At 39.9% G+C, this 12,615-nt stretch overlaps 1 protein-coding gene across 1 annotated transcript in view; it reads right to left on the reverse strand.

The window, feature by feature from the left end:
- Positions 1-7,366: 7,366 nt before the first annotated feature.
- SARC_01183 (hypothetical protein) overlaps positions 7,367-12,615 on the reverse strand; it is a gene marked incomplete at both ends in the record, with an annotated part of 9,852 nt that continues 4,603 nt past the window's right edge. The window contains 10 exons of the mRNA XM_014305104.1: positions 7,367-7,616; positions 8,024-8,077; positions 8,622-8,693; positions 9,089-9,160; positions 9,703-9,774; positions 9,958-10,029; positions 10,772-10,843; positions 11,328-11,396; positions 11,791-11,862; positions 12,067-12,135. Of these exons, the coding sequence (XP_014160579.1) occupies positions 7,367-7,616; positions 8,024-8,077; positions 8,622-8,693; positions 9,089-9,160; positions 9,703-9,774; positions 9,958-10,029; positions 10,772-10,843; positions 11,328-11,396; positions 11,791-11,862; positions 12,067-12,135 (874 nt within the window). The remainder of the gene's footprint in view (positions 7,617-8,023; positions 8,078-8,621; positions 8,694-9,088; positions 9,161-9,702; positions 9,775-9,957; positions 10,030-10,771; positions 10,844-11,327; positions 11,397-11,790; positions 11,863-12,066; positions 12,136-12,615) is intronic.

Here is a 12,615-nt window from a genome sequence, read left to right on the forward strand (position 1 = left end):
GAACCTGTTATTGTTTACCTTTCCAGGTAAAACTAAAATACTTACGATGGGGTTCCTAAATTTTCATTTGATGATACCCCTGTGTTAGGTCTATAGATATAAACACCGTGGCACCTTCCATTCGTCTCAGTAACTCGTTTATGCGAGGGAAATGCAAACTATGAGTCGGCAATAACTTATATATTGGATTCATATCTAGACATACTCTGACTTTCTTAAATGTTTCGTTAGAGTTGTGTTGATCAACTGCCAATAATGCTAAGTTAACTGGCGTTTGTTGGTAATTGATTTCGATTACTCCATCGGAAAACCATTTCTTTACTTGTTTCTTAACTACAGCTTCGTGTCTCCAAGAAACATAGTTTTTTTAAGGGCATTTGAGCTTAGTAAAGTCTACATTGGTTAAGTCAAGGCTGACATATCCGTCGTTATAACGGAATTTTGCCCAATCTGTGATCTTTATCTTCTTATTTACTAGAATCAGATCCATAATTTGTCCGCAAAGTCATATCTTAATGCCTTAGCTGTGTCTGACGGGGGTTTATATGGTTTCAGACAGTTATCGTCTGATTGATCCTTTAATGGATCTATGTTATTTGGTAACCCAGTTACGGTTATACCTAGAGTGAGTATGTCACTCATTCCGACTATTAAGTCGTACTTCTGTGACATCTTAACTATCACAGCTTGGATAGTGATATTTCTATCATCGGCCAGGGAGATTTTAGCATCTGTGACCATGGTATCACACTTAGAAGTTTTGTCATCTGCTAAGATTAGGTGAGTAGTTTGAGTGCGCCTTTCAATGTCTTTCATTAATGCAAAGCGGTCGGATATACATCCATTGGTCTTCTCACACTTGCCACACTTAGTAAGAAAGCGTGTACAGGTGGGTGCATGTCTGCCATTCCAATAACCGTTAGGGGTCAATTGGTACATGTCATACCTACACTGTGCGTCGGCACATTTCTTCATCTCCTTAAATGAAGGTTCCTTGTCCTTTCCCTCCGCGCGTGCTCGTTTATTGGGTCGCGTTGGTTGAGTGGAGTCGCGAGCACGTGTCTGATTAGGACGAGTCAGATTAGGTTTATCATCTGACGTCTGGCGTGAGAGGATCAGGGAGCTCGCGCGGCTTCTTATTTACCGCCTTTCCCTTCGAAGTTACTCGGTGTGTGGGGAAAGAGTGGTTCCCGCGTAAGTCGGGATAGATAAAACTTTGTTTCATGTCCCTTGTCTCGAGCCTCAGTAGCGTATTTACGTCGCAACTCTGTGTACAGACTTTCACGGTCGTTGTTCCCTATGTTCTTACAGAAAACATGCATAACCAGGAACTCATACCATCGCTGTGCCTTGTCCTTTGTTATATCTGGACGTTTAAGGTCAGCATCAAGTTTCAGAATATAACTCTGAATAGGAGTATTATCGACTGCTTCAGTTATGATTGAGCTCAGTCCTGGACTTCGCATGTTCTTGCTTAATAAGGACGTAATCAACCAACACACAACTGGCCAGTCACGACAAGTGGTCTAGCTCATGCTGGTGTCGCTGTAGGATCAAGTAACTGTTCCTGTAGGGTCAAACGACTGCATTAAAGCGGAAATCTATTGCTGGGAAGAGATATCATTCGTCTCCAGCATGTCCGTAAACACATTAAGCGTACGGGTTAGCGTGTCGAGGTTATGGTTGTTTGTAAACTCAACCTGCTTGCTGTTGGCACCCCAGTTTGACTTAAGTCGACTGATCTGTCCCTTGTACTTCTGGTTATCTCTGTGGTCTTGCCCACGTTGGGCCTGAAGTAACTGATTGATGCGCTTCTGCTTGATCACGATCATATTAGCAAAATATGACACGTCATCAGCACGGTGCTTGTCATGGGCGATTTCCATCTTAATGGTGTAATCGTCGACCGATTTATTAAGTTCGGTCACCTCGTCCGGGAAATCCTCTGCGGGCTGGTGTAATGCTGTGCGATCGAAGCAATTAAATTCGACATCGTTAACACGTTTACGGGAGTGTTTATTACCCCTTGTAAAGTCCATGGTCGAGGCCTTTCGGTGCTCTGTTCCTTGGATAGTAGTTGGTATTATAATCTTGGGTGATTCATGCGTCTGGATAACATACCCAGTCTTAACTGGTTTCCGTTCCGATCTGTACCACAGAGGTAGGTACTCTACTGAGGGATAATATATTTTTTTTCTTCAAAAATGGCAAGTATGTATGATACAATATATAAACATATGGTATGGCTCTCATAGTCGCTGTAGTGGTTCAGGAAAGACTGATGGGAAGAAGTGGTCAGTAAATTTCTGTTGGAAGCTTGGGCCAAGTGAGTCGACAATGGAAGATATGTGCTGAGTCAATTCAGGCCGGTGTTGACAAAACACTGTTACTATCGAATGTTCCATATATTTACTTGCTGACCTACTAAGTAGAGTATCTACCTATGTGGTACGGATCGGGTCTGCCCCATGTAGTGCCGCGGAATGGGATAGTGCAGAGTACGAAATACCGAGAAGGACCAGGGTATCCTTCATAATCCGGTTGAGAAGCGAGGATGGGGGTAAGCCAATGCCGCACCAGACCACGGATGAATTCGGTATGTGTTGGCTGGCCTGGATCGGAAGTATCATAGTCGGAACCAACAAGCGCGATGATTTGGTTTGAACCGATATTTGTAAGTAGTACTTCAACAGCGTGATTAGCCGGGGTATGGGGAACATCTGTTGATTTGTCAGGGACGGGTGAGGGTACGGTGGTTCTTCAACATGCTGGAGAAAAGATGCAAGGTGTTCGTGGAGGGTCCAGATACCGTGGAAGTCGTGGCACTCCTGTAATTGCTGAAGGAGGTCAGGGCCAATGGGCGGCAGTTTCGGGCCTACCAGGATGCGTCGAATCAGTTGTTGGATGCAGGTAAAGTAGCTGGTAGTGAACTTGTGGCTACCGGGGCAAACAGGGCAGAGACAGCCGTCGGTGCGGTAGTCGATCAATGTGAACATGTACGTATTTGTTACAATCATAGCACAGAGCCGGATTGGTGTAGACTCGAAGCAGCGATTGAAGCTGTCGTGTCTGGTTGTGTCTCGGTTTGAGGTTGGCGGTTTACCCATAACCAGTTGGTAGTAGCATTGGCGCCGGGCCATTGCCGCGATCTCCTTGTTGGACCAACGTTTTGTTGAGTTCTTCCTGATGTCGCCACAGCGTTGGCGGAGGGCTACATGGTCGGGTGTACGCCCGCCCGTGGTTTTGTATACAGTTTTCAGGTGAGTATAGATACTGTACGGGAAGCGCAGTGATGGTTTATCGTGTAGGTCAACAAGCGAAATATATGGAACATTCGATAGTAACAGTGTTTTGTCAACACCGGCCCGAATTGACTCAGCGCATATCTTCCATTGTCGACTCACTTGGCCCAAGCTTCAAACGGGAATTTACTGACCACTTCTTCCCATCAATCTTTCCTGAACCACTACAGCGACTATGAGAGCCATACCATATGTTCATACATTGAAACATACATACTTGTCATTTTTGAAATAAATTATATTATCCCTAAAGCCAGGTCCTCAAATTTCTTGTTTAACTGAACGTGTTGCACTTAAGTGTGACATAGAAAAATCAATAGACAATACGCATATAACTTGTTTGTATAAAACAGTAATATCATATTTATTGGTCATAGAATGGCCAAACCAATCTATTTATTTTAGATACGTCTTCAATATGATTGTGCAATTGGGATGAGTGATTTGTTCGCTTTTGGAAAAACTCTTACAGGTTTACCAAACGGAGTGAGTCTATGACGGATCAATCAGACGATACCATATTGAAATCACCATTGCCACCAAGTGATAAAAATAAAGGAAGCAATTCCTGACCTGGTACAAAGTATCACAGACTTAATTGTTAACAATAAGCTATTAAAAGATATCCCAAGGAGCTAAATTTAGATTTAACAAAGGTTACGTAAGTTTAGACACAGCAAGAGTCGGATTTACTAAACTAAAAACACCCTCACGATTTTTTCGCGTTTAAACGCACATAACTTCAGAAATAATGAGTGAGAATGAGGGGACAATGGGTCCAAATACTTGGATACCTTATCTCAGGTGAATGTATAATGATAGATCCAGATAAAGTGAGCCATCATCTAGACTAAAAAAACTTCTACAATCGAAAAAGGTGTTATTAAACAGCCTTCTTTTATGTTGCAATTTAGATTCCTTTACAGATGGAGTTCTATATGTATCGGACTTCTACGCTTACACAAATATAATCTAGAAATATGGGCAGCCGAAAGTGAAGAAGCCTTACATTAACAAAAGACTACCGTTTAGACTACTCCAAAAATGTATCGCCCTGTAGACGGGATACCTTTTAAGGTAGTTACTGACGCATCAGATAACGCTATAGGCGGATTACTATGTCAGGATGTTGAATACAGGCCCAGATATGTACAGTTCTTTAGTAACGGCTTATGGTGCATTATAGTCTAATTATTCTACCGTGAATCAGGAAGTACTAGCTGCCATTAGCAAAAATATCAGCCTTATAATGCTTTGAAGACTATCTATATGGTACTCACTTTAAAATGATAAGTGACCAGAAGTCTTTAGTATATCTTAGCAATATGAAGCCACCCGCCTACAGGTAAGTAAAAAGGCGTGTTCGTTTATGTCAATTTTGTTTTACAATGAAATATAAACCAGGTGTGCTTAAAATATGACGTACGCTCCTTTCAGTTCAAGCTAGGTCAGTTTTCGGTGCCCTCACTGGTCTAGGCCAGTGTCGGCCGAAATCAGTCGTACTACAGCTGCAACTGCATCGTGGTACTGTAAGAATTCACAAAGTGTTTCACCAACGCCATACAATGCACAATGTTCGGTCACTTCACTGTATTGAACATCAGAGTATATATTCACTTCGCTACTAATTTCTAGTGTATTCTGGAATTATTGACATTGCTCTTCAAAATAAAATCAATTTTGCGTAGACGTATGACTGATCCCAAGTAGCCTTATGTTCATAGCTGTTTGTTACCATCACGTCGGGTTCCACAGCAAATTGATGTAGATACAGGTTCTGTTTCGAGACTCTTCGGATGATGATACTATTTACCGCATTAGTACTAATACAGATCTGGAGGGAATGACAAAGCAAGCTCAAACGTACTTTTATATAACTCACATGAAAATACAACCGCGTGTTTATCCGAGTATGAAATCGATGCCAAAAATTGTGCTGGCTTACTTCATTATGGAAGGAGGATCTTCCTACAAATCTCTGCTTCATGGCAGCTACTTGAATTAAGTCGCGTATATTTAAATCGCAAATCGCGCATACTGTTGTGCAACGAATATAGCATTGTGGGGCGATGCCACAAAGTCGGCACATATGCTTTTCGTCGATTAGAAGTTCAATCTGTGCGAAAGCATACGGGTTGCATCGACCACAGTACTTAAATGTATGTTTCGACTCGCACACCTAAGGTATTTTCTATTCTCAATACTGAAGACGGTACAGCTATGCCCTTTAGGGTGCTGCATACTTCAATCGCTACGTTTTATGGCGATACCAACCATATTGGGTGAGTGACTCTACATTGGTACATAGCACTAAAACAAAGACACTATAGGATGACTCATAAGCAATGAAGATGGAACGAACTTTAATAATGAAACGGTTAAATACGTTTTGTACAAAAGATATCGTACTACAACTTGCGACGAAAAACCATATCGGATGACTCGCAACAGTTCATAGTATTAAAATAAATTGAGACGGTGCGGTCAAACAATGAAGACGATTATAGCGCAATCAAGGAAGACAGATAGAGATGTGCATGTATATATGTAAAAGTAATATTGCAATCAAATTTTCATCCCCACTGAAGCCGCGGTACACATCTACGCGTTGTTTATTTGAAATATCATATAAAGGAACTGAACAACACGACAGTTCATTGGTATGACAAACAACGCATCTATGTGTAGCGCGGCTTCAGTGGGAATGAAAATTTTGATTGTATTATTACTTATACATAAATTGTGATACATACACGTCTCTAACCGTCTTCAACACGGCTTGTATATTCAAAAGATGTGCTCAGAAAACAACTCTCCGGCGAGGAATACGCTCGCGAGGTCTGAGACATATGATCCATTGTCATCGACGCCTCTTCGGAAACGACCCCGTGTGATGCACATTCGGCTGATAGACATCAGCCTGCAGCGCACTCAAGTCCATATACTGAACTGATCCGATCGCAGTTGGTATTGGTTTCCTTGGCGTCAACCTTCGTTGACAACACACGATATAGGCTGATACGAGCTAGATGGACGCACGAGCCTCAACTAGTCAGAATTCTAGAACTAATCCGTGTTCAGACTTACAGAGCAACCATTGGACATTGTGAAGGAACGTATTTTGGTGCACCGTGACAGCCGTAGCCGATACTACATGTAGAGCTGACACGAAAGTCGCTACCACTGTTTGATACAATCATTGGGCAATTTACATTCCATTCTGAGATATTAAAAGTCATCGACGCATCTTATGGTCTTCTTCCTCTAGAAGTTTTGTATAAAATATGGACCAATATATGTTTTATTTCAAAGCGCCAAGAGAATGATGCAATAAATCACTTCTATTGTATCAGGTTCTTCAGACTTCAAGTGTATGTTTACATGCTTGTCATAGGTTATTGAACCCAAATATGTATTTGTATGCACCAATACACATTCATGCGAGGGGGTTCCAATTTCGCCTTTTGGTAAATTATTCATTCAAAGATCGAAAATATGTGGAAGTGAGCTTGAACCCCCTCGTTTGAAATAAAACAAAGTGAATATTTATATATATATTTTAGCAAAAGCTGGCCAATGTGTTAGTGCCCATTGCTATTGACAGCTAGTCTGTCAGATATCACAACATTAAGAGTAAGGCTAGATCAGAGTATTCATACTCACACAAGCGACAGAAACAGACCAAATCAAAGAAAGGTGCACATTAGTTTTTATTTGTTCCGTGTGTGTAAAATTTTACGCTGTTATTTCGTAAATAGTTTCTGTTCAGTGCCAGCTGCCCGATGTGAACATCCTTACCGTTCTCGTCGTGTACGATCAGCAAGACCCGTACGCCGATACTTACCGGCTGATATTCATAGCGTTGGAGTATGCTGTAACGTTCAACTATCTACCAGAATTACCTTTAGATAACTTCTATACATACAATGTCTGTGCTCGTATCCCTGAGTGTTGTGACGAAAAGCTTCATGTTGACCCACACACCCATTGATATTTCTAGTATTGGCACAATTCCTTGCTACACCATCGGTTTAGGGGCCATACCATATATATATATAGGACAACTACGGCAATGGCGATCCCATTGGACTGGGACTTGGTGTGGGTGATGGTGTGGGGGTAGGCGTCTCAGGATCAGGATCAGGATTTGCCGAAGCAAACGGACTCATACTAGGGGATACACTCGGGGTGGGTGTAGGACTGAATGTCGTACTGGGTGTCGGACTGAATGAGCTGGACGGTGTGGCTGAAGGTGAGGTGCAAACGGCAGTGTCATATGAGAATGCCTCGCGCTGGTAGCTGATTGGAGGTAGCCTGTAAGTGGTAGGATCGAAGTAGCAGGGCGTGTTAGAAAGGGAGGAGAGGGAGTGTAGGTTATTTCTGAAGTTTAGGCCCAGCATATTGTCATTATTAACTGAAACATGAAAAATGGTCATCTATTTATACAGTTAATACTAAAACTGAATACGTATAGTAGAGATCAATCGTCATTCTTTGACCGGTTATGAGGAAAGTAGAACATTCGTGCTTGGTGTGGATTCGCCTATAACTCCAAATACGACATTAAATATCTCGCACTGCATGAGAATGCGCACATACACAATGTGTGTATATGTGTGTGATTGTGTATCCATATATTCCTAAGTTGTCCGAAAAACCCATTATCGTGTTTGTGGAATACAGAGAGTTCATGAAGTTGGCTAAAGCAGACCAAAACTTACCCAGTACTTCCCCAGATGCACCTGGTGAGAGGCAACTTAGCAAAGTCGATAGTCCTGTTTGGGGATAAACGTATGAATAGCTGTTATTAAATATGTATATCAGTCAATAAATAGTGATTTAATATGCGGGTGTTTCGATACTAGCGAATAAACATATGAAGAACTGATTAATAAATATATGTGAATATCCAAACTGTGGTGATTAAATGGGTGGATAGTAGGTAAAAACAGAGCTTACGTAGTCTACAGAACGAGCCCAGCGATAACTGAACAAGCCAGTAAGGAAATGCTGATCTGAGCGATGTGTTTAAATGGAGAGTGAGTGCTTGGCTAACATCACTCGGGAAATATAACATTGAACTGTATTAAACATCGCAAATCTACTGAATACATATCTATATCTATATATATATTTATATATATATATATATATATCGTATAGATTTAACATGCTCCCGATTGGATAAACATTAAGAAGAAAAGTCGGTGTAGATACTACCACACTGTCAAACCTCGTCATTTCAAGAGAACTCTCAAAGTATTTACATTCAAAATAAGCAAAACATTAGCGGGCGCAAACCTATCTTTCGCAACTTACAGAACTTGGAGCTCAGCAAGATTGGTAAAGATATTCGGAGGGAGCTCGAAGACACCATCGAGTTGCAAAAATCTGTGTTTATGAGTGTTGGGGAAAAAAAGTAAGAAGAAAGTGTATTGCGAGCTGGGATCGATAATAATGTCTGTAATATGGTTAGACAAAGATTTTAGGGTTTTAGGGTTTAAACCAATAAAACAAATCTCCAAACTCGTGTGTGGTGGCTTCAGGCATATGTTATGAACAAGCCTGATACGAAATGGTATTGGCGGGTTATCTACGCAAAATCCGGTGTTAAGGATGTCCCTTTAAATAACTACTACGCTGTTTTGGCCAAAGAATATCGGTCACGTATTAATACATGTATATACCTATCAGTCGCACCCACCCACCCACCCACACACACACACATATATATATCTATCTATATATATATATTATATATATATATCCAGGTTGCTTGTACTTACAGATTCAGAAGCTTCGTGTTTGTCAAGAACGTGGTCGAATCCAAAAAGGTGATCTCATTGAATGACATGTCTCTGTATGGGGCGGGATCAAACCGGTTGGTGTATGATCAATACTGTGATTCAAAGCAGTGGATGTGGTAGTAGAAGTAATACGCATGCAGGTGCATACACACTTACGCACTTAACTGCCAATTAGGGAGGCACATATCAATTGCACTCGTGTACCGTCATAGTAGAATATCAAGAGCTACAGTACTAAATGTATACATTGAATATAGGCCAGCATGCTTGTATGTGGGCTAGCACGTGTATGTTTATTATGCATGCGTAGAACTATTCATATTTAGCCTAAAAACTATATGCTCCAACCGAACATGGGGATCCTCGTAAAGTATACAATTGTGGAAGGTCTGTAGCGTACCACCATCTTAGACATTCTTAGACAGCATTTATATATATATATATATATACATACACAGACATACACCCTCACACACACATATATATATATAATATACTTAATATATATATATATGGATATATACATATACATATATATTATTCAACTGCTCCTCAAAAGCCTTCAATGTCAAACCGCAGCCCCAAATACTTACAGATTTAGCAGCTCAACATTGTTGGCGAACAGGTTCGCAGGCACTGTAGATAGCCTATTTGCAGATAAATCCCTGTGAAACAATGCACATGTTCATGGGGTGAGTAACGCGTTATGTGATAAAACACATTGTACGAGACCCCAGTGAAGATGTATATATATATATATATATATATATATATATATACATGTATATAGATGGATGTAAATATTTGTGCTAAGGTAGAATGACAGCACAGGGTTGGCTAGTACATACAAATTTTGCAGACCCAAGTTGAGATCGAAGGTACCACTTGACAATGAGGTGATTTCATTCGCCGACATATCCCTGCGAGATTGTATACCAGGCGAATTGTTACATGAGACCGTAGTATAGAAGACATCACGCGATAACACTATCACCCCGTCGAGCTGCGACCAGACTGCATACAAACAACCAAACAACACACTTGTCCCATCTAAAACTCTAAATTCCTAAACCCTTTAACCCTAAAAAAAGCTTTGTTCGCGATGGTAGGTGCGTGCAGGAATGCAGCAGAAATATATAAATCAGTCTAATCCGATCACGCTTACAGGTCAGTGAGATTCGTGTTGGCGTTAAACAGAGTCGAGGCCAACGCCGTCAGATTGTTCGAACTTAAATCCCTGTGTTATTTAGGACAAATAGCCATATTGGAACAATTAGGACAAAAAGTCATGTTGGAAAAATTAGGACAAGATGCCATGTGGGAGAAATTAGGACAAGAAGTCATGTTGGAAAAATTAGGACAAGATGTCATGTGGGAAAAATTAGGACAAGGAGTCATGTTGGAACAATTAGGACAAAAGTCATGTTGGAAAAATTAGGACAAAAAGTCATGTTGGAACATATAGGACAGTTGTTGTATACAGTAATAAAAGATACGTAGACTGAAAGCAACTGGAACTCCGGTGTAAATACACAACAAATTGCATCCAAGAGGGGATCAAAATCTTAAAGAGGAAGAGAAGCAGAATTTTGGCAGCAAATTGGCCAAGTTAAGTGACAATATACGAATTTCCATTGCAATTCCCAATTTCCAATTACTTACAGTTTCTGTAGATTGGGGTTGGACTCAAACTGGCGCACGTCCATTTGCGTAAAACCACACTCGGCACACGAGCTGTCAAATGATATGGAAATCAAAATCAGAAAAATGCTCGTATACGTGTACGTAAACAAGGTAGAATGATGCGAGTATACGTATATGTAAACAAAGTAAAATGATGCTCGTATACGTATACGTAAACAAAGTTGAATGATACGAGTATACGTATTTGAGAACCATTTAGAATGATGCACCAACGCACAGATATCAGTCTATTTAGAATCAGTTACCGGTGGGCCTACAAGCATAGACCACATGTACATATGCTTCAACGCATTCATAAACACGTTGGTATCCTCATACGCACTAAAGTGAACATATGTACATAGTGGCCAAGCAAATATAGATACGTGTGTCCACTACGCCATAGTCAGTAGAGCTCCTCTACTCACTAAAATCACGCTTTCTTTACGTTTTCGGATATATTTACGTATACGTACAAATATATACTTGTATACTGACACAACCAGCACCAGCATGTTGCTGAGACTAGACATACAATTCTTGTAGAGTGTTGAGGTCCGACAGGAAGGTGCTTTGCAAAGTAATGGTGTTTAAGCTCAGGGATCTGTGGTATCAACATGGAATATGAATTAGTTTAGAATGTACGACAGAATTGAGTTTAATCAAAGCAACAGATAACATATGTGTGATTAGAATACAGAAATCAGATGGGTATTTATATACACACACACTATATATATATGTACATATATATATATATATATACATAAATATAAATATGTATATATATATATGTATATATATATGTATATATATATATATATATATACATATATATAGATACATACACACGCACACACACACACACACACATACACACATATATATATATAGTATATGTAATATATATATACACACACACAGACACCCATATATATATATATAATATACATGTACATGTAGATATGTATATACTCGACAATCCAGACAAGTCTTACAATTTTTGGATCTCACTTAAACCACTGAAAACGCCGTTCTGGAGATCGGTTAAAGAATTCTGGCTCAGGTCTCTGAAAAAAGAAATCCAATCGAATTCGAATTTGGGTTGAGATTTGACGAGAATGAGGCATTGCAATAAAGAGAATGATCCAGTTCACAACCCAAAGCCATCCCAGTACTGCTCAAAGGTTTAGCAATACTATTCTTAAAACCTTCAAGAAAAACTCCGAAGCATTTTCGCATCCCTTTGTGCCAGGCAGACATGCTCAACTTACAAGTCGTTTAGCGTTGCCAAGTTGAATGTGGCGGAGGACAGCAGCTGTATGTTATTATTGGAGAGATCTCTGCGACAGGTACGATTTCAGTAACAGGTGGGAGGTATCAGTGGTTAGCCAATGGATGATTAGTTGATAGCACGGATCAACAACTCAAATGCACATGCGGTTGGGTATTTACAGGCAATGTCCCAAACTACATATCGCCCTGGCTGGACCAACCGCTATGGAAGTGAACACATACATCACTAACCTTAGTCCATTCTGATATTTATGGACGATCTCAAACTACTGGAAGCTCAGACAATCATTAAGATGTAAAGACATACACGACAATTGGATATTGTATTCTATATATATATATATACACGCATACACACACACACACACATACATATATATATATACTAATATATTTATATCAATATATGAATATATATATATATTTGTATATATGTACATATTTATATTATGTAGTATATACGTATATATAGTATATAGTATATATATATATATATATATAAGTATAATATATATATTATAATATAA

This window comes from Sphaeroforma arctica, assembly GCF_001186125.1.
Source record: "Sphaeroforma arctica JP610 unplaced genomic scaffold supercont1.45, whole genome shotgun sequence".
NCBI classification, from domain to species: domain Eukaryota; class Ichthyosporea; order Ichthyophonida; genus Sphaeroforma; species Sphaeroforma arctica.